Source organism: Anopheles gambiae, chromosome 2 (genome assembly GCF_943734735.2).
Source record: "Anopheles gambiae chromosome 2, idAnoGambNW_F1_1, whole genome shotgun sequence".
Taxonomy (NCBI): Eukaryota; Metazoa; Arthropoda; class Insecta; order Diptera; family Culicidae; genus Anopheles; species Anopheles gambiae.
In genome coordinates, this window is record NC_064601.1 from 40,653,416 (window position 1) to 40,678,766 (window position 25,351).

Below are 25,351 nucleotides of genomic sequence, written 5' to 3' on the forward strand. Positions count from 1 at the left end.
TTCAAATAATTCTAAATACCAAATCGATGATTGAGACATCATTGGTCTACAGCTCTCATATGTAGCAGAAATCCAAAGGATCGAGCAGGCGGCAGAGAGCCTTGGATTGCAGATAAACGAGACAAAGACCAAACTGATGGTGGCAACATCAGCGGACCTACCATCAAATAATCAGAACCTACGTAGGCGTGACGTACAGATAGATGAATGCACTTTTGGAGTCGTCCCACGATTCTCCTATCTTGGGTCAAAGGTCAGCAACGAAAATAGCATTGAAGCTGAGTTGCGCGCAAGGATGCTAGCTGCCGACCGGTCTTTTTACAGTCTGAAAAAAACAGTTCACCTCAAAGAACCTGTCGCGACGGACGAAGCTGGGACTATATTCATATTCATATTCATATTCAAATTTATTTGTCTACCTTTTGGTTACACAAATGCTTAAATAATACTTATTACCTATGTTCCTAACCTAACAAAAATTAACACAAATTATCAAAAATTTGAGAAAAAATTTTTTTTTTAGAAAATTAGAATCTAAAATTTAAAAATTAAAAATTAAGGCAGCACGGGATTATGGAGGGTTCTGATGCGGGATCGGAAAGAGGATAAGGGAAGGTTGAAATCAAACATAGAGAATACACAGTTAAATCGACGAATTGCACGAAGAAGGGGGTCATTACGGCTCACTGCAGTTCGGCGGGAAGGGATCACTAGGGGAGGGCGGTTTCGAAGAACACGGTTAGGGGCGTAGAAAGGGATAGAAGAAAGAAGGGAAGGAGAATCAATATTACCAAGGAGTAATGCGGCAATAAAGGTGGACTGGGCATGGGAACGGCGGTTTTCCAATAGTTCCAGGCCAAGCTGCCGACACCTGTCCTCGTAAGGAGGTATGGGGGAGGACAATCTACCCAGGATTTTACATATAGCAAACCTGGTGAACGATCGCTGCACCCGCTCGATACGTTCCACATGGGTTCGAGCTGTAGGGGACCAGACTATTGAGCAGTACTCCAAAATCGATCTGACCAGAGAGCAGAACAGAGTCTTCAGGCACATTGGGTCGGAGAAATCGCACGCAATTTTCTTTAGGAGACCCAATGTTTTCCGCGCCTGATTGACAACTGAGTCAATGTGGTGGCTGAAGGTGAGGCCTCTGTCAAGCAAGACACCGAGGTCTTTTACGACACAAACACGATTGACTTGTACAGAATTTAGGACGTACGAGTAAGTGATTGGAGACTGCGAACGACTAAACGAAATGACGTTACACTTATCAGGACATAATGTGAGGGAATTACTAGAACACCAAGACGAAAAACGATCAAGAATATTTTGTAGGGAAATGCAATCTCTAGGAGACGAAACTGGGAGAAAGATTTTGAGGTCGTCTGCGTAGCAGAGGAAACACTCAGGAGGGAGGGTGGTACGGACATCATTAATAAAAATTATGAACAGCAAAGGACTTAGAACACTACCTTGCGGTACGCCTGCACTACAAGAAAAGGGAGTCGAAAACATATCATTAAATTTAACACTATAGGAACGATCACATAGAAAAGAACGTAACCAAGATACAAAAAGATTATTGACGTCAAGTTGTGAAATTTTATTTAGAAGTAAGGAATGAGGAATACGATCAAATGCAGATTTGAAGTCAGTATAAATAGTATCAACTTGTTTAACTGACTCTAACTGGGATGATACGAAAGAGGTGAAGGACATAAGGTTAGTTGTTGTAGAACGGTTAGGAAAAAAGCCATGTTGCTGAGGGATAATAGTAGAAGAGGTGAGTTTAAACACATAGGTATGGATAATATGCTCAAATACCTTGGTTATTGCGCATTGTATTGAGATGCCACGGTAATTGGAAATGACAGACGGGTTACCTTTTTTGTGAATGGGAACTAGCCATGCCCGCTTCCACAATAAAGGGAATGAAGACGAGGACAAAGATAGGTTAAATAATATAGTATCTATATGGTACCGGTACTCACATACGCCTCTGAGATATGGACACTGTTCAAATCTGACGAAACCCTCTTAGCCGCGTCCGAGAGGAAGAGGCTCAGAAGGATACTTGGCCCCGTATGTGTGGAAGGGCAATGGAGGAGCCGCTATAATGACGAGCTATACGAGATTTACGGCGACCTCACTGTCGTACAGCGTATCAAGCTCGTCAGGGTCCGGTGGGCTGGCTATGTTATACGCATGGAAACGGACGACCCAGCCCGTAAAGTCTTTTTAGGCTGTCCACAAGCACAGAGAAGGTGTGGTAGGCCCAAATTGAGGTGGCAAGATGGCGTGGAGGCGTCCGCCATTAAGATCGGACAGACGAAGGCGCGAGGCCGTGAGCGGTTTCGAACTCTCCTAAGTCAAAGCGGTTGTAGCGCCCGATAAATAAGTAACCAAATCGATATAAATCTTAATTTTTCATATATCGTCGATTAACCTAAGGAGCTTATTGTCAACTTTTTGTTCTGTTTTTTTTACCAGTTCTTTTTCAACATCAATCCTAAAGCAAACTCCTACTTTAAGTATTATCTTCTTTTTCATTCGCGTAACGACCAAACGGACATGCCAGTCGTAACAGGATTCTTAGTATCTATCGATCCCATCCGATTATGCGAGCTACCGCATCTATCTAGTAGAGATCGGAATGGCTCTTCTATTTAATTTCTAAAATAACACACTGTTTCCACAAAACAGCTTTTTGCGAAAGTCGCATGAAAAACTTCATATAACAAAAAAAAGGGATTTGTTTGGATCTACTTGTAGAAAACAGCGTTAATCATCTCATTCTGTTTTCGTGTTTACAATGACAATGTTTACATTTTAATGACATTAAATTTATATCAAAAACTCTTACCGACGAAATACTATGGTTGATTTATATTATTCTTTAGCATTAAATTAAAACCCATTTAACAGATCAACCATCCCTTACTCTACTAATTATATCATACTTTGGGAATCACTGGTTAGTGACTAGATGTTGTTTTCGTATTTTTTTTTTGTTACGGCAGACAGGCACCGTCCAAGCTATGACGAACATAAGTTCGACACCCGTCAAATATGTTGGAGAAAAATGTGACAAACATGTTTGTCATCCATCAACAGGGTGTTAATACTTTCTCGTTATAGCAAGAGCAATTTAGTTTCGATTCGATGGCCTATTTTTTCCGATGTACATGAAGCGTATGAATATTTTTTTTTAATGTTTTGTTTTTAAAGAGTTTGAGTTTATTAGTACTAAATCCATCATCTCCATTGACGATCCTGCGGCGGATGAAAATAGGCTATAGAGAGCATGCAGTTTAAACATCGCATTACCTACAGGATTTTCTTCATCACAGAAAAAAGGAAAATCTATAACCAAAAACCGGACAGACAAACATTTCTGTATGTGCATCAAAACATTGTTCGATTCGACGCAAATATAATGTAGATGTTGTTGAAATCTGCAATCTAGTTCTACTGTGGTCTGTTTACACAAATACATCCTCAAGAGATTGAAAAATGTTAAAATCCCTCATAGGTTTTGCATCCAACTCGAAATCAATAACTTGGCACAGCTCAATGGAAGCTGTGCAATAGTTTATTTCAGACATAATCCTTCAACTCTTCCAATCCAATCCCTTCCCTTTGCTCTCAGCAACAATCATCTCCTGCGTTCGCTATGGTTTGCAATTGATTTACCTTTGCCAAAGCCTTCAACACGTACCCGATCAATACTGCAGCTGGCAAATGTCATCCCATAATTGTAACACAAGCCACCTTGGCAGTGAAAAACGGTGCCAACCGCTCACGAGACAGCAACCACACATTGCTGCCCCATTGCTCGACTGTGAAGGTGCCACAGGTATATGGAAAACCGCAGACGAGTTAAATAATTATAAATATAAGATGGTGATGAAAATAATTCAACCCCTTTCTACTATACCGTCCCTCTGATCGCACAAAAGCGATCATGCTCACCTCGCTCACTTGAGTTTCGATCGATGGAAAATGGTGTCGGATGCGACGCCGATGCACTTGCAGATTCAGTTTCCCAGCACCGATCGGGTGAATCGCATGGTCATTGGTCACCGGATCGGGCAATCAGCAGAAACTGCTTCCGCGCGTTCAGTGTAGTGTTACTGGCGGTTGGCGTTAAGGTTCGCCACTGACCACTGCCGAGTGGCTGCCGTCCTGTCGTTGTGCATAGCGACCCCGACCCGTCTTGAAGCGTCAGGTTACGAAACGACGAACCAGTTACGCGTGTCAAGATGAGTACGTTTAAACAGCGGCAAAGCATAGCAAACCTGCTGCTGGGCACAAATATGAACGATGACGAAGATGCCCGGAAAATCATTTTCACCTCGAACTGTGTAAGTAGCGGGACGGCCCCCATCAGTCACCATTGTTTGGTCGAGTCCGGCGGTAGTTCCGTGGTTTTTCGTTTTGCTCACAAGCGCCTAGCACCTTGGATCGGGCACCATGGATCGCGAGCTAGCAACGACACTGATGCACCGTGCTTCCTTAGCGTGCACCAGCAATATATTTAATCAAACGGTGAATGAGTGAAAACTAGAATGCAATCGAGTTGCAGTTTTGGCTAATTTCGATGCTGTCTACTGTAAATATAAAACTTTTGAGTGGATGTGTGTGTTGAGTTTGCATAATTATTTAAAGCATGTGATGTTGCGTTGTGATACAAAATTGCCCAAACTGTTCTTAATATCAGAGTGCCCAGTTATTAGTGTAGAGTATGTTCTTATCATTAATCACGCAGTTTGTCCCTATTTGAGCAAATAACCCTTTGAGTATTAACCGTTTTGCGCTAAAATCAAACTGACGCGTGAAAATCACCAGGCACCTCCATCGCTCCACGCCATGCGTCAAGCACGCGCGTGTGTCGAGCAATGTTCGTCATCGTGCCCTCGTTCGTCACCAACTCTAACGCAACACGATCGTTCTGTTATGCTTACTGTTGGCAAATTCGTGCCCGAATGCCAAATCCGATCGTTTTCGAATTGGTTTTTTGTTGTTGCTTCTTCACGATTCGATTTGAGTGACAGATCAATTTACACCACTACCCGGGGATCGGAATCAGTGGGTGAAAACCATCCGTATCAGCAACGAAGCGTTAACGTTCTCACAATTAAATGGATTTACTTTTTCCGGTAACGTTCAGAAAACGACCCTCCCAGGTACGTAAAAAGTGTGCAAAAGTGTGTGACCGACGGCATCGATTTCCCGCAGCAATGATGATCATCGTAAAGAAAAAAAGAGGTGTAATTTGATCAGTGTGCTCTATTTATATCGCGGTAATTTGAACCCGCGGTGCCCCTCCCCGCATGATTGACGTACACTTTTGGCAGTGGTAGCACTCGTCGGTAATGGAAAGGTTGTGGAGCCGGTTAAGTGAATTATTCCTACCTGATCATGAACGCACACACCGAAACACTCGACACGAGCAGTGCGGTTCAATGGCAACGACGGGAATCCCGACTGAGATGGGCAAGTTTCCCCTTTCCACTCCCCTCCCGCCCCATGAGCGGCCATTAAAATTGTTGACGAAAGTCCAACGTGTTGACTCGTTCCATTGCGACTAGTGAAACGAAACCGACAAAAAAAGACAGAGCAAAACAAAACAGCAAAGAAACGAAACACGACACAATTGGCACCACCGCCAGACGTGACGACATGTTCGTTCTTGCCGATGATCGTAAGCAGCGTAATGATTTCGCGATGTGATCGGTGCTTGGCGGTAAAGCATCCTGCAAGGAAGGAAGACCAGTAGCGTGCGTGTGCTAGAATGCGGGCAGGATTTCTGGTTGAGTGGAAAAATGTACATTAATAAATAAACAAAGCTTGGGTGAAACATTGCAAATGGTTCGCCTTCTTGCGGTGGGTTTATTTTATGAATTCGGATCAAACCAAGCTTGGGTTGTACTGGGAATTTGTTCACAAAGTTATGCCTTAAGATTTTTTAAATAATGTTTTTAAAAATTACTCGGAATAATATTATTCAATTCACCCAACTGGCTTAAGTAATTCAAGTTTTTTTTTTGTAAAATACTCTCTAAAGCTAATATTGGCTCTATACGTACCACGGTAGCTTTCGTTCGTGTTCGCAAGAAAGATAACAGAAACAATGTCCCGTTTACTGTGTTTCCTTCTATTCCGATTCTTCCCACCCCCAACCGCCCCAACAATCGACGAAAAACGCCGGCCAATACATTGAAACAAAACATCACTTTTAATTATAATTTGTTTCGGTGTGGAACTCTCGCACCGCTTAATTCGCGATCGGGCCGGCATTCTGATCGGAACTCACGGCCGCACCAGACAGTACGGTGTATCGCCTTTGTGCGTAAAGTGTGTGCCGCCAAGCAGTAGCAGTATAGTGGATTCGCGGTCGTGGTGAGTTGGGAATGAGTTTTCATTTCTCCCTTTATTTTTTTTTTTTTTGTACGACCGGGTGACTTAATCATCAGTTTAATGACGATTAAGTGTGATGTACTAATGGTGTACAGTGACACGTCCGTTGGTGATGGATCGTAAATCAATTGGAGCTTCAGTATCTGCCTGCCTGAATGAAGCATAAATTTAACTTACACATCCACAAGTGCAACCGTAGTGATTCGCGTAAATTATGAAGCAATTATGGAATTTTATTTGATTTGGAAAACGTTCGTCGCTTAGTTAAACACATCTGTTTTTAATTAAAGAAAATGTTAGGGCAACAATACTTTTTTTTAAATTAAAATCGACTTTGCATGCGCAGAATGTGTTAAAAAATTTGAAATTTACCTAAATACTCGAATCACATGACCAGTAGCACAAGCTTTGAGATTTATAACGGAAACGATTTTCACAATAACGCCACGCAATGATGCCAATGGTAGCAAAACGGCACCGACTTATTCTAATAGAGTTCTATAACCCACCCAACCAGTACCACCACAGCCAATTGTTAAACACAAACAATGCAAGCATGGAGTGCGATCGATTTTTCCATAGTCCATAGTGACAGTTTCTCTAGCGGTAGCTTCCGGAGGAGCCGCATGGTAAGTGATCGGCTTTATCCCCACAAGCAGTGCGTTTCAAATCCAACGGCGCTGCTACGAAAGAGCGTTTCATCGTTCAGCTTTGCTTTGCAGTTTCTGTTTCTGCTTGTTTATCATTTTGTTTTTATTTATCACTATTTTCCATCTGCTTATTTTCCTAGCTTTTCTTTGGCTCTAGCGATGGAACGGTTAGTATCGCATTAATCACTACGGGACGATCCTGTCGCTAATCCGTATCCATGACAACCGTGCCATGATAACTCTTTCATTCGCATATCGCATACTACCGGCCATGTAGTCAACCTGGACCGCATGTTCTTTACTAACGCACACAAACACACACCGAGACACGCTCGATCGCCTGTTTTCGAACCGATCCGGACCGCGTACCACATGGGGACATTGGTTCAAGCTGACGGCGCATGAGCATCTGTCTACCCAAACACTGGGATTTCGCCGTAAGCGCGTCACATTGTTTAAATTTAGCATGATACACACACATTCACGCACGCAGTGGCCAGTCAACATTTTGGGAGAGCATCTAAGGAATGCCTCTGAATTTTCCCGCTTATTAAAACACATCTTAGCATATAAAACTGACCTCTCTCTCTCTCACACACTCTCTGTTGCTCTCTTTGTGTGTCGCTAACAACAACGGGAAGAGCTTCAGCTACGCACACTACGATCGGACCGCATTTCCACGTTACGAATGTCAAAATTTTCACTCCCTTTCGGAAAATTCGGACGTTTGGCTCGCGTAGCTGCTGTGCAAAAACAAGGGGCCTTTTGTTGTGTGAAGAGGAAAATCCTTTTTAAAAAAAAACACCCCCTATTAATTAACGATGGATCTTTCGAGCGATGTGTGGAATCAAGTGGCACTGGAAGCATCCCAGCTGTACTTCACCGAAGATGGCAAAAGCCCGTTCGCTAATACGGTGCGTGTGTGTGTGTGTTTGAAGGACATATAACTACTGTGAAACTATCTGTTATTTTCCTTCGGTTTTGCTTGGCTGCATGCACCGAACATGTTACTGATTGGCTTGCTTTTGAAATCGTTTACACTACCGCCGCTCCCTCTAATGTTCCCATCTTGTACCCGCAGTCCATCGAAAAACTTCCGGATAAGGTAATCCTGCACATCTTTTCCTACCTGAGCCATTTGGAGATATGTCGCATGGCGACGGTGTGCCGCCGCTGGCGAACCATCGCCTACAACACGCAGCTGTGGAAGAATGTGTCGCTGCGGCCGGAAGTGTCGGGACTGCACGTGGGATCGCTCGAGTCGCTGCTGCAGCTCATCTCGGTGCGGTTCGGACCGTCGCTGCGCTACATCGAGCTGCCGATCGAGCTGATCACGCACACCGTGCTGCACGAGCTGTCCTCCAAGTGTCCGAATCTGACGCACATGCTGCTCGACTTCTCGACGGGTAGGTGGGGGCGAAGGATTGCCACCATGATCGTACTTTATCTAATACCCTCTTTTCTGTTTGTGTTTTTCCTTCAGCTATGCAGCTGCACGACTTTAGCGAAATGCAAGCCTTCCCGGCCAAGCTGCGGTACATGTGCATCTGCCTGTCGGAGGTGATCTTCATGGAGGGCTTCATGCGCAAGATCTACAACTTCATCAACGGGCTGGAGGTGCTGCACCTGATCGGCACGTACGAGAAGTGCGAGGAGGAGGAGGAAGAAATCTACGAGGTGATCAACGTGCACAAGCTCAAGTCGGCCACGCCGAACCTGCGCGTGATCAACCTGTACGGCATCAACTTCATCGACGATTCGCACATCGACGCGTTCAGCTCGAACTGCATCCAGCTGGAGTGTCTGGCGGTGAACTACTGCAACAAGGTGACCGGCTCGACGCTGAAGGCGCTGCTCGCCCGCTCGAAGCAGCTCAAGTGTCTGCTGATGAACGGTACCAGCCTGAAGTCGGAGTACGTGATGCAGGCGGAATGGGACAAGTGCTCGGTGCAGGAGCTGGACATTTCCGGCACCGACCTGTCGACCGAGTGTCTGATCGATCTGCTGACGCGCATCCCGACGCTGCGCTTCCTGAGCGCGGGCCAGATCAATGGCTTTAACGATTCCGTGCTGAAGGCGTGGATGGAGGGCGGCAACCCGAAGTCGCTGATCGCGCTGGACCTCGACTCGTCGGACAACATCTCGGACGAGGCGCTGGCCCGGTTCATTACCCGGTACGGGGCGCAGCTGCAGGCGTGCGTGCTTTCCGGCATGACGCACATCACCGACCAGCTGTGGATGTCGATCATGCCGATACTGACCAACATCCGCATCATCGTGATGGGCACGACCGAGCGGCTGGGCGGCAACATACACGTCGACCAGCTGATGGATACGATCGGCTCGCACTGCACCAAGCTGGAGCGGTTGGAGCTTCGCTGGGATCCGGAGAACTTGCGCTTCTCCGACAAGAGCCAGAAGGCGATCGATTTGCTGCGCGTCAAGTGCTTGAAGCTGCGCTGTCTGGTGCTGAGGTAAGTTGGGGTTCGGGGTTGCATTGTTACATTCACACTTTTGCTATCATGTTGCCCTTTCTTGTTTCGCAGCGATGGTCGCTATTATGAAACGGTGAAGGCAAACTTTGAGCGTGCCGATCGTACGACTGTGGTCCGTACCACCACCAGCTGCCGTGTGTCGGCGTACCATGTGCTGAGCAACTACAACGACTTGGTTTTCAACTGAACGAGCAGAACGGTACTGTCGGCTTCACCGTACCGATTGTCCATCAAAGGGTGTGTGGTTTGTTACTAATCGTTACTAATTTTGAGACGCAGCTTGTTCGTTCGAAAGAGAAGAACTTTCGTGTTTTTTTATTGTAAACTATGTGAAAAAATTCTGTTTTGAAATAAACGTTGATATTTATCTTTACCACGGTGTTGCTGGAGTTTTTGAGAAATTATAAATACATATTTGCGCTTGGTGCACGATTAGTAGGAATTGCGAGAACAAATAAATACGTAAAGTGCATTTCCTTCAATTGGATTCACAATTTCGTTGCTTAAATTTTCCACAGCGTTCATTGGTGCAGGTTCGAATTTATCAAAATATTGCATATAAAAGGTGCAATATAAAAAAGGTATGCGGAATTAAATTTTTAAAACAACCCATCTTAGTTTTCTGACAGCTTTTCTTTTCTACCATACGCACAGCTAAGGAAGGAGAATTGATTTTTCAAATCAAATTGTCGCAATAAGCTATGCAACGAAGCTTCACACAGCTGATCAGGATCATCCCACAGCTGATTTCGTTCGGCATCGTCACTGCCATCCCCTTCACACCGTTTCGGAGAGGAACGTTTCCGTGTCCTCCGTCACGATCGCATCGATATTGTAGAAGGCCGCGTGGAGTGATATCACAAAGAATGAGGCACCCAGCACCCAGAACATGACGGCACCGGCCCCGGCCAGATACAGCACCGGCACGGAGGCGACACCGACCGCAATACATTGCTGGTTCGTGTTCAACTGCTTGCTGAAGAATGCCACCGGCGTGCTGTTCTGTTTGATTTTGTAGCAAGCATAAAACACGGCCCCCAGCACTATCAGTATGAGCGGTGAGGTCAACCTGGAATGGAACGAGCAAGCACATTAGCTGGGGGCACGGGGCAAATTGGATACGTGGGAAACCGCGCTTTCGCACTGCTCCTCTCCACTTACAAACAATAGACAATCAGACCCAGAAACACAAACAGATAGTTGCTTTGAAAGTAGGCCAGATTGCGAATGATGCGGTTCGTGAGGCGGGACACGTTTGCCACCGTTTTGAAGTTGGACGTTTGTAGAAACTCTGACCATGGGCGAATGTTCTGCCGGCTTAGGCGCAACAGCTCCCACAAGCTCGGGATGCGGGTGGAAAAGTTGGTAAACCTGGTAGAACAAGGGAATGCATCTGTGTTATTCCTGTCGATGCGTCATACGATCGGGTGCATCACCCATTTCATCACACTTACGAGGATAGGTTGAAACCGGATTTGGTGTCCGGTGGCGTTTCCATGTTTCCACTCACATCGATATGAACCTCTGGAGTTTCCATGGTGGTTGTGGTTTGGGCCTTCTTTTCCAAATTACTTTAATAATTAAACTGTGGATCGTATGTTCGGGAGAAAACAGAAATCTTTTGTTTTCCCAACTTGACGTTCAATGCATGTCAGCCTTGTTTACCTTTGTACGTGGCACACCAAAGGTCTGTCTACACGGAATGCCGAGTGGCAAAAATTTCACCCGCAAATTGTATGCCTATTGGATTTTTTGAAACCTTTGCAGATACTGCTGTCAAACGGTATTTCGCTTCATATTGCGATTATGTGGATGATTTGAATGGTTTAACTATTATAATAGAAATAATTTGATGTTGTTCCTATATAAGGTTTTTTTCTGAAAATGTATAAATTTCACACCCGCTGCGGGTGACAGTTTGAAACCGCTTGCGTCAGAATCAAACAATTTTGATTTTTGCGCACGCATAATAGCATTGACATTGACATTTCACGATTTGACGATTCTCAATGATGGCACCCGGCAAACGCGCTAAAAATGTACCTTATAAATAAATACACCTTGGTTCCGTCGTACGACGGAATCGTACGTTTGATTTTATCTGTCAAATCCAATATAAATTTCGTCCGATAAAATCGTATCGGATCAGCGTTCCCACTACCCTAAACCATTGACCGGGTTCAATTAATCATAATATCAATTGCAATAGCAAATAGTAAATAGTGGTAAAAGTCGAGACCTATAACGATGATTGTGTGACTCAATGGAATTGAGTTAAGTGACTTTTATTTTTATTTCAATCTGAATCAATTATTCATCAACTGAAAACAGTTAATGTAGCTAAAACTGCCATTTCAAAGCGTAGGCTGTGTGTTTTCACTTCGCCTAGCCATTGTCAAACATTCGCCTGCTTCCGTGTACCCACTGTCAAACTGCTCTGCCGTGGTGTAGACGTACTCTACATTTCGCCCCATGCAAACAGGAAGGTTTCTTTCTGAAGTGTGGCAGCGTGGCTTTCTTTCGAAGATTGACCGTGATTAGGTAAGCATCTGGGGCGGTGCGCTTCTGTCGTGAGTGGTGTTTCTTGTGCTGGCCAGTGGGGAAAGCTGCGGGGGGCTGAGCAGTGTAGTGAAAAATCGTCAGCGGGCCAATACCATCAGCACTATACCTCGCAGCCATGTGGGGTCAGGTGTGTCGCCGGTCGCTAATGACTGTTGTTCGCTCATTTTGCAGTACATCATCAGCGGCCAGTTTCGGTAGTCGCTTGCGAATCCCGGAAGTCATCGCAGTACCTACAACCCGACGTCAGTCCTACTGCGACCGTTCCCGGACTCTTCTTCCTTCGGCAGTGTTAGCCAGTACCAGTCGATTTTATTCGACTCCCATCAGCAAGGAAGGTTTCGAGGACGATTTAGACATGTAAGTAAATTCCCTCGTGTAAAGCAAGCAAGCGGTGTAGCCAGAGCCCCAGGTGCTGCTGCTGCCACCACCCAGATGTGGTGCGGTTTGCACGTGGTTATGGCGTGGTTGTAAAAAAGGGGGTTGAAAATTGCACCTTTTTAATAGTTAGCTGGGTCATTCATGCTTGTGGCAAGTGAAACGATCCGCAGCGTATTTTTGAGCGGCCGAAAGTTGCCGTGCGGTGTTGGAAAAAGCAGCATTCGTAGGTTGATTTTATTTGGCCTTGGTTCGCCATGTTGCAAGAATCAAGATGGCTGCCGTTAGTCACACACATATCTGCTTTGTCGATGACGGGATTACTTCCACCACGAGGCGTCATTCGAGCCGTGCTCTCGGGTGGCATGGAAAGCACGTGAGAGTGAAAGAGAGAGAGATTGAGCGAGGGTTACGGGGCAGTGTTGCCTGATGGAACGTTTTTCGCTCGCTCGCACACATTACGCGCTCGCATGTGTTTTGCTGGTGTGCGTATGTGCGAAGCGATGGCTGTGGTGTAGTACGGGTTTTGCGTGTGTGCGTGTGTTTGAATTTAGCGTGAGATGAAGGGAAGAAAATTCGACTGGGGGTAAAAATTGTACATGAATAGTGTGGTGTGTGTGAGAGTGCATGCGTGCGAACGCGTATAAGCGCCATTGCGCCTTGAACGGCGTTGGTTGGTTGTGTGTTGGCTTGTAGAATTCATACTGTGGCACGGGAAGGGCGCACACACAAGAGCGTGGTGAAATAGAGAAAGTAGTTAGCCAAGAGTGCGCCCATTTTCAAGCGGCCCGAAGTAAAATCACTGAAAAACCTTTGAAGATAAAAAAAAACAAAACCTATTTTCCCATCAACCGTCCAGAGTCGGTTATGATACGTTTTTTGGTGCTTGTTCTCGTAAATCTGTCCACATATCAGCATCAACCAACACACAGACAGCGATGCCACGCTCAAAACGCAGGCTTCATTCGAGGTCCGGGTCCAGGGCGTCTGTCGGCGGCCGGTACGAGGAGAAGCGTATGAAGCATACAGAATCCGGGGACTGCTATAAGAGTGCGCGGATATCAAACACAAGCTCGTCCCGTAGAAAACGGAAGCGCTCGGAAGAGTCTCACCACCAGCGCAGTGTCGGGTCCACCGGTGGCGGCCACAGGAAGAACAGATATCGGGAAGAGAAACCGTCGCGGCGCCACGAACAGCAGCAGCCACAGCCACATCGGACGTCCCGGAAAGACCGCGAGCGGGAGCGAGAGCGCGAGCGGGAACGCGATCGAGAGCGGGAACGAGAGCGCGAGCGGGAACGCGACCGGGAAAGGGAGCGAGAGCGAGAGCGCGATCGGGAGCGCGAGCAGCGGGAGCACCGGCCGGAAGTGACGAAACGGCACAGCCCCATCAAGAACGACTCCCACGGGCATTTGATATACCAACCTGGTGATGTAGTACATAATAGATACAAACTGTTATCTACCCTAGGTGAAGGTACGTTCGGGCGCGTCGTGAAGGCGAAGGACGTGGAGAAGGAGCACACGATCGCGCTGAAGATCATACGCAATGTGGACAAGTATCGCAAGACGGCCAAGCTGGAGATCAATGTGCTGGAGGAGATCATTGCCAAAGATCCGGCCGGCCGGCACCTGTGCATCCTGATGCTGGACTGGTTCGACTACCACGGGCACATCTGCATCGCGTTCGAGATGCTCGGCCAGAGCGTGTACGACTTCATGAAAGACAATAAGTACCAGCCATTCCCGATGGAGCAGGTCCGGCACATGTCCTACCAGCTGTGCTTTGCGGTCAACTTTCTGCACAGCATCAAGCTCACGCACACGGACCTGAAGCCGGAGAACATACTGTTCGTAAACTCCGAGTACAACACAGTCGTCAGCAGGACGACGCGGAAGAACCGCGAGCTGCGCCACGTCAACTGTAGCGACATTAGGTTGATCGATTTCGGCAACGCCATCTTCGATCACGAGTACCACAGCACGATCGTCTCGACGCGGCACTACCGGGCGCCGGAGGTGATACTCGAGCTAGGTTGGGCGCAGCCATGCGACGTGTGGTCGATTGGTTGCATCATCTACGAACTGTACCTGGGCATAACGCTGTTCCAAACGCACGACAACCGGGAACACCTCGCCATGATGGAGCGCATACTCGGCCCGATACCGTACCACATGGCGAAGAAAACGCCGACCCGATACTTCCCGCACGGCAAGCTCGACTGGGACGAGAAAACGTCCGAGGCGCGGTACGTGCTGCAGAACTGCAAGCCGCTGATGCGCAGCGCCATGTCCGATGCGCCAGAGCACATGCAGATGTTTGATCTGATCGCGAAGATGCTCGAGTACGATCCGAAGGATCGCATCACGCTGCTGGAGGCGCTCGACCATCCGTTCTTCGCGAAGCTACCCCCGCACCAGCGACTGCATCGATATGGCAGCGATAAAAGTATGTCCTCTTCTTCTTCTGTGCCGCCGAGCAGTTCGCGCGAGTTCTCGCACAGTCTGTCGCGATGAAATGAGCATGCGCTGCTACTGTTGCCGCCGCTGCTGCTGCTGCTGCTGTTGCTAGCGGTGGAAGATATGATAATATTAGAAATTCTGATTCGCACACGCATGTACACTGACCTAACTATCATGACCATTAGGTGTAAATCGACTCTCCTAGCTTGCAACCACCAACCCATAAAAGCTATTAATTAAAAAAAAAACACACATACGATCTTCAATCGAAACCGAAGAGAGTGAGATATTGAGAGAGATATTGAGAGATAGAGAGAGAGAGAGAAACTGAACTGAACCATCAGTTGAAAGTAACAGTAACCGAGCGAGATTTTGCAAGAGGAAAATATCACATGATTTGTATCTTTTTATATCGTTTTATCCTTCAAGGGCTCCGAGATTCGAGCGAGAAGACTACAAGAAGGAACCGTACCACGGTGTGAAGCGCACCGGGACCGAGTTCAAGCGCGGAACTGGAACGACCGGTTCGCGCCCCGGTGGTGGTGGTTACGGTGGAGGTGGTGGTGGTGGCGGCGCCGGCGGCTATGGAGGCGGCGGTAGTCGCTTCGGTGGTGGCGGTGCAGGAGGCGGCGGCGGCGGGTACCGCAATAAGTGGGCGGATGCCGGCGGGATGACCAAGATCGATTGGAGCAAGATGACGCTGGCCCCGTTCAAGAAAGATTTCTACCACGAGAACTCGATCGTGCGCAATCGCTCGCAGAAGGAGGTGGATCGCTACCTGGCCAAGCACGATATCACGCTGATCGGCAAGTGCCCGAAACCGATCACCGAGTTCGACGAGATCGAAATACCCGACTACGTCAAGCGGGAGATCGACCGGCAGGGGTACAAGAGCCCGACGCCGATCCAGGCGCAGGGCTGGCCGATCGCGCTCAGCGGCCTGAACATGGTCGGCGTCGCCAAGACCGGTTCGGGCAAAACGCTCGCCTACATGCTGCCCGCGATCGTGCACATCAATCACCAGAAGCCGGACCCGTCCGTGCGCGGACCGCTGGTGCTCGTGCTGGCCCCGACCCGCGAGCTGGCGCAGCAGATCCAGCAGGTCGCGACCGAGTTCGGCTCATCGTCGTACATTCGCAACACCTGCCTGTTCGGTGGCTCGAGCAAGGGACCGCAGGCGTCGGACCTGCGCCGCGGCGTCGAGATCGTGATCGCCACGCCCGGTCGGCTGATCGATTTCCTCGAGTCCGGCACCACGACCCTGCAGCGGGTAACGTACCTGGTGCTGGACGAGGCCGATCGCATGCTGGACATGGGCTTCGAGCCGCAGATCCGCAAGATCCTCGATCACGTCCGGCCGGATCGTCAGATTCTTATGTGGTCCGCCACCTGGCCCAAGGAGGTGCAGCGTCTGGCGCGTGACTTCCTCGGCGACTACGTGCAGATCAACGTCGGTTCGCTGGAGCTGTCGGCGAATCACAACATTACGCAGCACGTGCGCGTTATTGCCGAGAAGGACAAAAACCCAGAGTAAGTGTACTCAGCCAGCTGGTGCTACTGGCCCGTCTCGTCACGAATTATCACCGGGCACAATGTTGTTCCACAGTGGGTCCAATGCTAACGTATTTTTATTTGTTTTCTCCTCCCCCTTCCTCTCTCTGTTCATCGTGTACCCCCTTTCATCCTTCGTGGCGCAGGCTGGGCAAACTGCTGGAGGAACTGTACCATGAAGGCAATCCGGGCAAAATTCTTATCTTCACCACCACCAAACGCCAGTGCGATCGGATAAGTATGCAAATCAAGCGCTACGGTTATGACTCGGTATCGATGCACGGCGACAAATCGCAACAGGAGCGCGAACGCGCCCTGGGCCGCTTCCGCAATTCCAGCTCCTGCATCCTGGTAGCAACAGATGTGGCCGCCCGTGGTTTGGGTAAGTGTTTTGGTTACGTTTTTCTCTTGCCTACAAATTGTATATCATCAACTGTATCTAAAATGAACGGCACCCGTATATAAACGACGTCACTTGCGAATGAGTATGAATGGGAAAACAGTATGAACGCGAACCTGCGTGAACGGTTATTCGTATGCATGGCAACAGCGAATGAGCTTTTGTGGCTGATTAAATCAATGATGATGATGTCAACCAATCATTATTAACACACACCAAGCAATGTTTGTAGTGTGAGCCTTTCCTCACGGTGTGCTTGCGCACGGGCATGCTTTGCAACGATAAGCGTGCTTGCGCACACACAGCAGATGTTTTGTTCTTTCAATCTTTCCCCATTTCCACGTACGAAAAAGAAACGCGAGTTGAGTGTAGAAAAAAACCATTGTAGCGCGAGAACACGTGTTCTTTGTCGGTTCTAGTTTTCATCCTTAACGTGTAGCGGCAAAATATGTACCTTTAATGTTTCCTTATCATCGAGCGAAGAGATCATCAAAAGCTACCATCTTCCCTTGTCTAAATCTCCTTTCTTACGGGCAAATGATGAGAGTTGTTGTGCGCGCGCGTGTGTCTCTTAAGCTCTCCCTTTTATTTCCCTGTGTGTCCCCCCTACACCGAAATGCGTCTCGGCGAACAGCAAAACAAAGCTCCCTTTACTCAACTTTTCCGCTTTCTTCTTCTTCTTCCCGATCTCGTGTCGTACTTTCTTTTACAGAGGCCGAACCATCTTGCTGCTGTGGTGGGGATAGTGAGCAAAAGTACATCTCAGCCCGCTGTTTTACATATGTTTCGCCCGTACAATGAACACACACGTGTGCACCAACATCAAACACTTCCTCCGACTACACTCGGCGCAAACATAAAATCGCGCGTCTCGATCGCCTCTCCCAAACCCAATTGGTATTGGCGTCGTGTGCGCGCGCACGCGCTCGTTTACGCTGGTGGTGGTGGTGGGTGCGCATTCATGAAAAAAAAAATGTACTGGACGGGAAAAGTGTATGTTACTACACGGTGCCAAAACCTTTCACACAAAAAATGGCCCTAAAATATGAAAAAAGGGAGTGAGAGAGACAGAGATGCAACATGGTCACGATACCAATATCCTCGCCAGGGGCAAAGGTGTTACCGATTGAAACGGCCTCTTCACACGTGGTGGTGTTGTGCTGTAGTGTGCTACCTTCCAATTGCGCAATTGAGTGGCCCATTCCCTCTCCGTGATGGGATTTGGGGTGGCACGCGCTAAAACGAGAGACTAGCTCACTGCAGCTGTTCGCCCGACGAACGTACCACCACATTGAGTATATACTGCGTTAAAACACATGACTACTACTACTATCAGTGCTTTCGTACGCACACACACACACGTATCATCATCAGGATTAAAGTCACAGGAGAAAATGCGGTGCACAATACGAATCTGCCTCAATATTCGACATCATATAGACCCTTGAGAAAAAGGAGGTCGAACATGCGATCGACGGTTGTGAAATATCCCTTCCCTCGAGCTATCGGGATCCGATATTAACGACACCAAGTACTAAGTCATACTAAGATAATTGTGCCTAAAATGAGTAAATCTTTATTATCGATCGATCGATACGAAGAGGCGATCCATTTTCGAGAAAAGTACTAACATAACGATAACATAACCCTATCAAAAAGGGAGTTACCTTTGCACAAATTCAACTGAACCATTCTCGAAGGGCAGATAATCAAAGTTCTAATATCTCGTAAACCAAAAAGAATCAACTGACACCGCACAAACCCTGAAAGCGCGTCGACAGCTCCAATACGCGGACACTCGGCTTTGTTAAATGTGATGCGCGTGTGTTCCGGAATTGCGTACGGAAGAATATGCGGTCTCGGGATACTGCGTGATATGGTGGTTTGATCAATCCTCAACTTTCTGATGGAAACACACAGACACTCACTTCACAAATAACGCACAAGACAACCAGAAGCGCGCTCGCTCGGAGCACGGCTCGGTCCAGGATAAAACACACAACCAATCCCATTGCTGAGTCAGCGCGCAAGCACGAAGACAGCAAAATGAGAAAACCGTGTTGTTGACCGGGGGCAGCATCAGCAGCAGCAGCAGCAGCACAGATAGCACATCGCCGCAAGCGCCGCTACGCCGACGTCCATATCATCCCCTCTACGGCGGTGGTGGTGGTCCGAACAGCATCGACCGTTTTGGACGTGTAGCACAAGGCACAAACCCGGGGGATGGAAGGCGGCGGCTATGCTCTGCAATCTGGTTGTTGAACGCGCGCAGTACCATGAATCGCAGCTGTAATAGTAGTAGTAGTAGTAGTGGCGGTATTCAAGAAAGACACACGACAATCATCTTCTCCTTTGCCACCAACCGCGCACTCGACGCGAGATCGACACACACTCGTCGTCGCTGCGTGGTACCAAACTTGAGCGTTCCTCAAACGCGTCCCCGCGAGTTTCGGATGGGATACGTGGGTCCCGTTTTCGCCCCTTACTAAACGGGGACGACGATGATGATGGTAGTAGAGGGGGTGTGCGCGTTGTGCATCTTCAGAACGCGCGGAGAGATACGTTCGTTTTACCGTTGCGCGCGCTCGATTGTGAGCGAGTGAGAGGGGATTGTGGAAAGAGCACTAACGTATGTGTGAGAACAGAAAGGAGTAACGCTGTGTTTACTCCACTGGAAAGGCTCTGATGAACATATAATTAGTGACGGTTTGTATTTTGTGCTGTTCATACTTATGTTGAAGTTCTTTTACTATTATATTATTAGAGTTTATCGACTAATCACACTACATACACACATCATACGCATAATAGACATGATCAGGGAAAGGTTAGAACGTCTGGGAAACTCTGTTCACTTTTCTAACATGGTTGATTAAGAGTACACTCCTATTATCTGGTCAGTTATGTTAGAAGATCTAATCGTGTTGCCAAACGCCAAGTCATGTAGAAGAGACAAAAGGGTAGCTTTTGTGTACAATGTTTTGTTTGAGCAGGGTAAAGTTCATTTGAATGCAACGCATTTTTCTATAATCCTTTTACCCCTTTCAATAGATTCGCTTCTCATTTTAATCCGTAAGCTTGTTCGATTGTATTTCACATATCATCGCTTTTCTTTGTTTGTTTACTTTCCCATCCTTTTGTTTAAACTCCCAACCAAAACCCCCTCCGTCGAGCAATGCTAATGAACATTTTAATTCTTCATCCTTTCTACCGAGTATAGAGTCGCTGGCACGAATGTCAACTAATTCCGTGTTCTGCCAGTGCTATTAAATTTCACTCGAAAATTATCCACCATCTTCGGCACAAACAAAACTCAACGAACGTCTCTCGCAGTGTCGTTGCAGCGTATATTTTGTTCGCGGAAGATACACTCACATCCTGTGGAAGCAACTTTAAAGTAGTATAAAAATGCGTTTTAAAATGTTCCTTACAAAACAAGCATTACAGGGGTTTTCCGGGGTTCTCATAGTTGTGGGACACTTCCTAGACTCTTTCCCATTGGAAGTGAACTTCATACGGTGGAAATTGAACTCTATGGCGCACCCTTTTTGGACAGGCTCGTTGGAAATTCCTATTGGATTTGTCCAACAAGGGTGCTAGAGAGTCCAATTCCCATTGCAAAAAGTTCATTTCAAGTAAGAAAGAGTTTAAAGTGTCCTACAGCTATCAGAACTCCTGGAAAACTGTATTAAAGCTCTCCTTTCCCTCCTACACACACATCCATCAAACGGTGGGATCAGTTTAATCCTTTTTTATTTGCTTTTTCATTGATTGGCTTTCCTTTTCATCGCCAAAATCCATCAAACACACATCATTCACGAGTAGGAAATAGTGAAGTTTGAGTAGGTCGCTTGCATATATTTACTTCAATTTTTTTAAAGAAAAAAACATAAAAAAGTAAAAACTACCAAAACGAACACAAACCTCGCAAGACCAGCAGGAATCTAACGCTGTATTTCTTTCTCCTTATTTCTGTACGCTTCTCTCCCTCTCGCTCGTGCGTCACTGCTATATCCCTGCAGACGTGGACGGCATCAAGGTGGTCATCAACTATGACTATCCGCAGCAGACGGAAGATTACGTGCACCGTATCGGACGTACCGGGCGCTCGAACGCAACCGGCGTGGCGTACACCTTCTTCACGATGGCCGAGCGCAAGCAGGCGCGCGAGCTGGTCAACATCCTGCAGGAAGCCAAGCAGGATATACCGTCCGAGCTGTTGCGCTGGAGCCAGACGGCCAGCGGCAGCGGCGGTAGCACCCGGCGCTACGGAACCTTCCGCGGCGGCAACGGCGGCTACGGCGGTGGTTACGGTGGCGGATATGGCGGTGGTGGCTATGGCGGCGGTTATGGTGGCGCGAAGCGACCGTACGAAAGCAGTAGCAGCAGCTACTCGAATGGCGGCGGCGGCGGCTATGGTGGCGCCAGCAGTAGTTACGATTCGCGATCCACCAAACACACCCGGTTCGACGATTAAGTGAAGTGTGCGGAGACACGACGCGAGTGGTGTGTGGGTGTGTGGATGTGTGGGACACTCTCTCACACTCACCAACACACACACGTACACACACACACTTCGTTGGATTTTGTTTTTAACGTACAAGAAAAGAAACGTGCGCGCGTGGATCTGTAAATGCATTCATTTGCAATTAATTCCTTACGAATAGAAACTTAAGTTCAGTTTAGGACCACCTTTTTATGTTGCGCCCTATAACCCACCTCCCCCCCCCCCCTCCGCCCGCCACCGCTCGTTTGTTTCTTCGTGTTCCAGTTCTCTTTAGTTATTTTTATGATTATTGATATAATAACGCGCTTATTTTCGTTTTGAAAATCCCACTCCCGCGCGCCGCCTGTTATTATCCGATAGGGTTACTTTCTTTTAAATCCACATGCATAATATTAAACAGCATTAATGAATTGGCGTTTTTCAGGCGAGCGCCCAAATACCCACCCACACTTACACATTTCATTTGACTTTATTAAATCGGGTGATGATGATAGTGGTCACAGAATTATGTACAAGCTAGGACACACCATCACCCAACCAACAACTCCTATATTACCTTTACCCCCCTCATGAGCATTACTTTCGATACACAGTATATGCAGTTAGTAGTGTGTGCGTGTGTGTAGTATGTGCGATAGAAAGAGAGAAGGGGGTACACTTCTTCTGTCCACAGCACACAGGCGTCGCGTAGAATGAATCGAATTTCCAATATCTCTCCATCGGTCTCGGTGTATTGTGTGTACTAATCTCACCACCAGCAAATTCAGGTGTGTGTGCGTAATTAAACGACAAACAAAAGAAAACACAGCAAGAATAAGAAAGAGCACACTATATTTAGAAGAAAAAAACAACAAAAGAAACTATTATTACTTTCTCTCAGGCAAGCAAAGGTAAAGTAGACCATCATAATGCAGCTCAGTATAAAGTCGTAATGTATGTGTGTGTGTGCATGTATTTCTTAATATTATCAAACACTTTCTAAAGCGGGAAGTAAGAAAGAGAGAGAGAGATTAGCAGAAGCGCTACTAGCCAACAGAAGCATATGCGGAGGTTTTTGTTTTGTACTTCTTTTTTTTTTTCTTATATTACTCTGTGATAAATGACTAAAGCGTGTGTGCGTTTTGCCCACTACACACCACACACCTGTATAACAACAGAAAATCATTACAACACGCGCGCAGCACATACAAATTCCGCGCAATGATGATGATGCCGCGCGCGCTTGCAACCGACCGTGGATGTGTCCCACCAAACGCGCCCCCCACCCATTGGCTTTTTTAAATTAAGTGAGTGTGGCTTTTTGTCCCTTACGCGGGGGCAAGAACACAACGTCGTCTTTAAAAAGCCCGCTACCCGCCGGCGCGGGGTGGGACACGTCATCGGAGTGTTGCGGTAAGATTATACTAGCTCCATCAAGAACATCTGAACGCGCGCACGGCTGCTTTTGCAAAGTCCACGTTTACCCTGGAACTCTCGTTTCGCGTTGGCTTTGGTAGGAAAGGAGGCTGTATTAGGGAAGGGCTGAAGGAACAAAGGGAGGATTATGAGCGTTGATTATCTCCAAAGTAATAGCTCCCCCTCCTCCGACGGCCGCCCCAAGTGTAGCCTAAAATGGAGAAGGAAGGGTTTTTACCACCATGTTGGTAAACTTTTCCTTTACCATTGTGTCCACCACCTCCCGGAGCAGCAGCAGCGAGAAGAAAAGTGAGGGAAACGCGAACATTTCTTTTTGATTTGTATGAATCCGCATCATTTGATCTACTACTTAGAGAGAGAGATAGAGAGCCGGAGGGATACCCCGCCACCCCGGGAACAACAAAACCATGTCCAATCGACAAAAGAAAGATACAAAAAAATAAAGATATTTTAATTTTAAAACACTAAACAAACCGAGATGTGTGTCCTCTATTTTCGGGCTGTGTAAGCTTTATTTTATGTTCTACTCAAATAGGGTAAGCTTTAGGGGTTCGGTGGGTGACGACCATCGTGAGAGCCCCACCGCAGATATAAATATTGGGAAATAATAAATTAACTTTCTAATGGGTTCGGAAGAAAGCCGGAAACGAAACATATCACTCACACCACCGTGGTCCTTTCGTTTTCCCATTCCCCTTCCGTTCGCCTGGATTTACCACCACACAACAGGGGCATTAAATGCCGAGGGTTTTGCACAGATTGTAGTATTTTTTGCTAATTTTAGGATTATCCAAACACTTGTAGAGATCGTTGATCTTCAGACAGTCCGTCTTGCTGAGTGCCTGCCGCTGGCCGAGCTTAATGCCGGGCATCTTCGTTTCGATCGTCGTTTTGCCCTTGCCGATGCTGAAGTAGTTCTTGCCGTAGTGCATGATGCTGTTGTAGTCGTACTCGAAGCTGTAGGTGGTGTTTTTGAGCGACTGCTTTTCGAAGTTCGATTTAAACGCTGCAAAGCAAATGGAAATTATATTATTATTCAGTGAAATTGCATTACATTTGATCGTCTCTTCTTTCTTTTCTGCTAAACCCCCCCCCCCCCTTACCTGGTATGATGTTGTCCCAGATAATCTTGACAAACCGATCCCGGTCGGCACGTGACTGCTCGTGGAATATGCCGAGCGCGTGCATCAGCTCGTGTATGGCGCGCCCCTCGTTGCCGAGACAGTTCGGGCTGCGATCGTCCGGCGGCTGCAGGGACACGATCTGCGTACCGCCGATCTTGCCGACGTAGCTCCAGCACCCCTTCGGATACTTGATCGGCCAGATCAGCAGAAAGTCCTTGTCCTTCCCATTCCACGGCACGAAGTTGACGCACGTCATGAAGTTGAGCGTACGGATCGCCTGCAGGATCGTGACCTGATCGTCCACATCGTACAGTGGGCTGATCGCGTACGGTACCGTCCCGTTCGGCCACACCCGCTCCGGAAACACGTCCCAGTTCAGGCCCACGCGCCAGTACCGGTACATGCGGTTGTCCATCGCCATATCGCCCTGGAACAGACCGGGCGTCACTTCCGGATCCTGCTCGGTGCTCTCGAGAAAGGCGGACTGCTGCACCAGATCGATCCCGTCCGGTACGGGCGGGTTTAGCACGTCCGGGATTTTGGGCAAAATGACGGCCCCGCTCACACTGGCCCAGCGAACACCGGTGCCGACGACCGCCACGGCACACACGACGGTACACCACCAGCACCAGTTACGGGACATTTCAAAGCGTAACGTTGCAGGCGCAGCGCAATAGAACCACACACACACACACACACCCGTTTTCCTATAATGCAGCACCGGGATTTGAGGCGCCACCGTCCGTTTGTGACACTGGGGCAATCCGCAATCCCAAAAAGAAAGGGAAACTGTTTTCAACGGTGGTAAGTCCACAGATGCCTGGAGTCAATCACCGACTGGCCCTGATCTTGCTCGCACTGGGGACAAGAAATTTCTCCAGCCACCAACACACACACACACACACACAACAAATTGACATTCCGGGAGGCACACGAACGCGCGCGTTCGTTGTTGTTCGCGCAGTGAAAGTGAAACTTGTTTTGCGCTGGCCACCGGCGAGAGAGAGAGACAGAATGGGTTTTGCGATCGGTAGTGACCGGTGCTGGAACCCCTACACCCGAACGCACGGAGGGAAGGGGATTGATATCTGATGAGAGGGGATGTTGATGATGCTAGTCCGTTGTTTGGCCTTTTTTTGTTGCTTTATTCCGTTCAAAGCTTGCCCTCAAACGAGCCCCACAACCGAACGATGGCGCGGTAATTTATGGAACTGGTCTTAGGCTCCGCGAGCTCGTGTTTCTGCTTGCGCGGTCAGCTTGCGCGCACTGTCATCGAGCAATTTCTTATAGCTTCTATTGCACTTTCTACGCAAATGGGGTTGGGTGTATGCTTTTGTTTGCAAGTCTGGAAACGACGCCCAACATACATTGAGGCAGGGTCTTGAG

At 47.7% G+C, this 25,351-nt stretch overlaps 5 protein-coding genes across 15 annotated transcripts in view; 2 read left to right on the forward strand and 3 right to left on the reverse strand.

The window, feature by feature from the left end:
- The window catches only part of LOC5667758 (uncharacterized), a 549,880-nt gene that overhangs the window by 20,325 nt on the left and 504,204 nt on the right, over window positions 1–25,351 (reverse strand). The window lies entirely within an intron of this gene.
- Window positions 4,061–9,941, forward strand: LOC1274334 (F-box/LRR-repeat protein 7). Of its 7 annotated transcripts, XM_061643644.1 has the most exons (6): window positions 6,239–6,405; window positions 6,941–7,052; window positions 7,214–7,240; window positions 8,155–8,479; window positions 8,557–9,547; window positions 9,620–9,941. In XM_061643644.1, exons 2-6 carry the CDS (start codon window positions 6,972–6,974, stop codon window positions 9,753–9,755), a joined length of 1,560 nt encoding a protein of 519 aa, XP_061499628.1. In that variant the 5' UTR covers window positions 6,239–6,405; window positions 6,941–6,971; the 3' UTR covers window positions 9,756–9,941. The 7 variants fall into 7 exon arrangements, with proteins under 7 accessions (XP_061499629.1, XP_562525.3, XP_061499633.1 ...); XM_061643649.1 differs by lacking the exons at window positions 6,239–6,405; window positions 6,941–7,052 and adding an exon at window positions 5,058–5,189; XM_061643647.1 differs by lacking the exon at window positions 7,214–7,240 and having other exon boundaries at window positions 6,254–6,405.
- Window positions 9,849–11,314, reverse strand: LOC1274335 (prenylated Rab acceptor protein 1). Its single transcript, XM_562528.4, has 3 exons — window positions 11,023–11,314; window positions 10,730–10,939; window positions 9,849–10,637 (listed from the first exon to the last, which is right to left on the reverse strand). The coding sequence occupies exons 1-3, from the start codon at window positions 11,103–11,105 to the stop codon at window positions 10,346–10,348; spliced, it is 585 nt and encodes a 194-aa protein (XP_562528.2). The 5' UTR covers window positions 11,106–11,314; the 3' UTR covers window positions 9,849–10,345.
- On the forward strand, window positions 11,716–23,314 carry LOC11175667 (uncharacterized). Of its 5 annotated transcripts, none has more exons than XM_061644226.1 (5): window positions 11,716–12,109; window positions 12,302–12,487; window positions 15,397–16,497; window positions 16,665–16,900; window positions 20,941–23,314. In XM_061644226.1, coding segments are annotated over exons 2-5 (1,794 nt in total). In that variant the 5' UTR covers window positions 11,716–12,109; window positions 12,302–12,485; the 3' UTR covers window positions 21,396–23,314. The 5 variants fall into 5 exon arrangements, with proteins under 5 accessions (XP_061500210.1, XP_003436561.1, XP_061500211.1 ...); XM_061644227.1 differs by lacking the exon at window positions 11,716–12,109 and adding an exon at window positions 12,113–12,138; XM_313440.6 differs by lacking the exon at window positions 11,716–12,109 and having other exon boundaries at window positions 12,185–12,487.
- LOC1274338 (hatching enzyme 1.2) lies at window positions 22,491–25,193 on the reverse strand. Its single transcript, XM_313445.6, has 2 exons — window positions 23,945–25,193; window positions 22,491–23,847 (listed from the first exon to the last, which is right to left on the reverse strand). Exons 1-2 carry the CDS (start codon window positions 24,606–24,608, stop codon window positions 23,576–23,578), a joined length of 936 nt encoding a protein of 311 aa, XP_313445.5. The 5' UTR covers window positions 24,609–25,193; the 3' UTR covers window positions 22,491–23,575.

Excerpts from the sequence above, each read along its gene's own strand:
- LOC1274334 (XM_061643644.1), top strand. The coding sequence starts at position 6,972 with ATGCAAGCATGGAGTGCGATCGATTTTTCCATAGTCCATAGTGACAGT. Across the intron at positions 8,480-8,556 it reads GCTGCTCGACTTCTCGACGG|CTATGCAGCTGCACGACTTT; the intron begins GTAGGTGGGGGC and ends TTTTTCCTTCAG. Across the intron at positions 9,548-9,619 it reads CTGCGCTGTCTGGTGCTGAG|CGATGGTCGCTATTATGAAA; the intron begins GTAAGTTGGGGT and ends CTTGTTTCGCAG.
- LOC1274335 (XM_562528.4), bottom strand. The coding sequence starts at position 11,105 with ATGGAAACTCCAGAGGTTCATATCGATGTGAGTGGAAACATGGAAACG. Across the intron at positions 10,940-11,022 it reads TCCGGTTTCAACCTATCCTC|GTTTACCAACTTTTCCACCC; the intron begins GTAAGTGTGATG and ends TTGTTCTACCAG. Across the intron at positions 10,638-10,729 it reads GGTCTGATTGTCTATTGTTT|GTTGACCTCACCGCTCATAC; the intron begins GTAAGTGGAGAG and ends GTTCCATTCCAG.
- LOC11175667 (XM_313440.6), top strand. The coding sequence starts at position 12,246 with ATGTGGGGTCAGGTGTGTCGCCGGTCGCTAATGACTGTTGTTCGCTCA. Across the intron at positions 12,488-15,396 it reads TTCGAGGACGATTTAGACAT|GGCTCCGAGATTCGAGCGAG; the intron begins GTAAGTAAATTC and ends TTATCCTTCAAG. Across the intron at positions 16,901-20,940 it reads TGTGGCCGCCCGTGGTTTGG|ACGTGGACGGCATCAAGGTG; the intron begins GTAAGTGTTTTG and ends ATATCCCTGCAG.
- LOC1274338 (XM_313445.6), bottom strand. The coding sequence starts at position 24,608 with ATGTCCCGTAACTGGTGCTGGTGGTGTACCGTCGTGTGTGCCGTGGCG. Across the intron at positions 23,848-23,944 it reads CTGGGACAACATCATACCAG|CGTTTAAATCGAACTTCGAA; the intron begins GTAAGGGGGGGG and ends TTTGCTTTGCAG.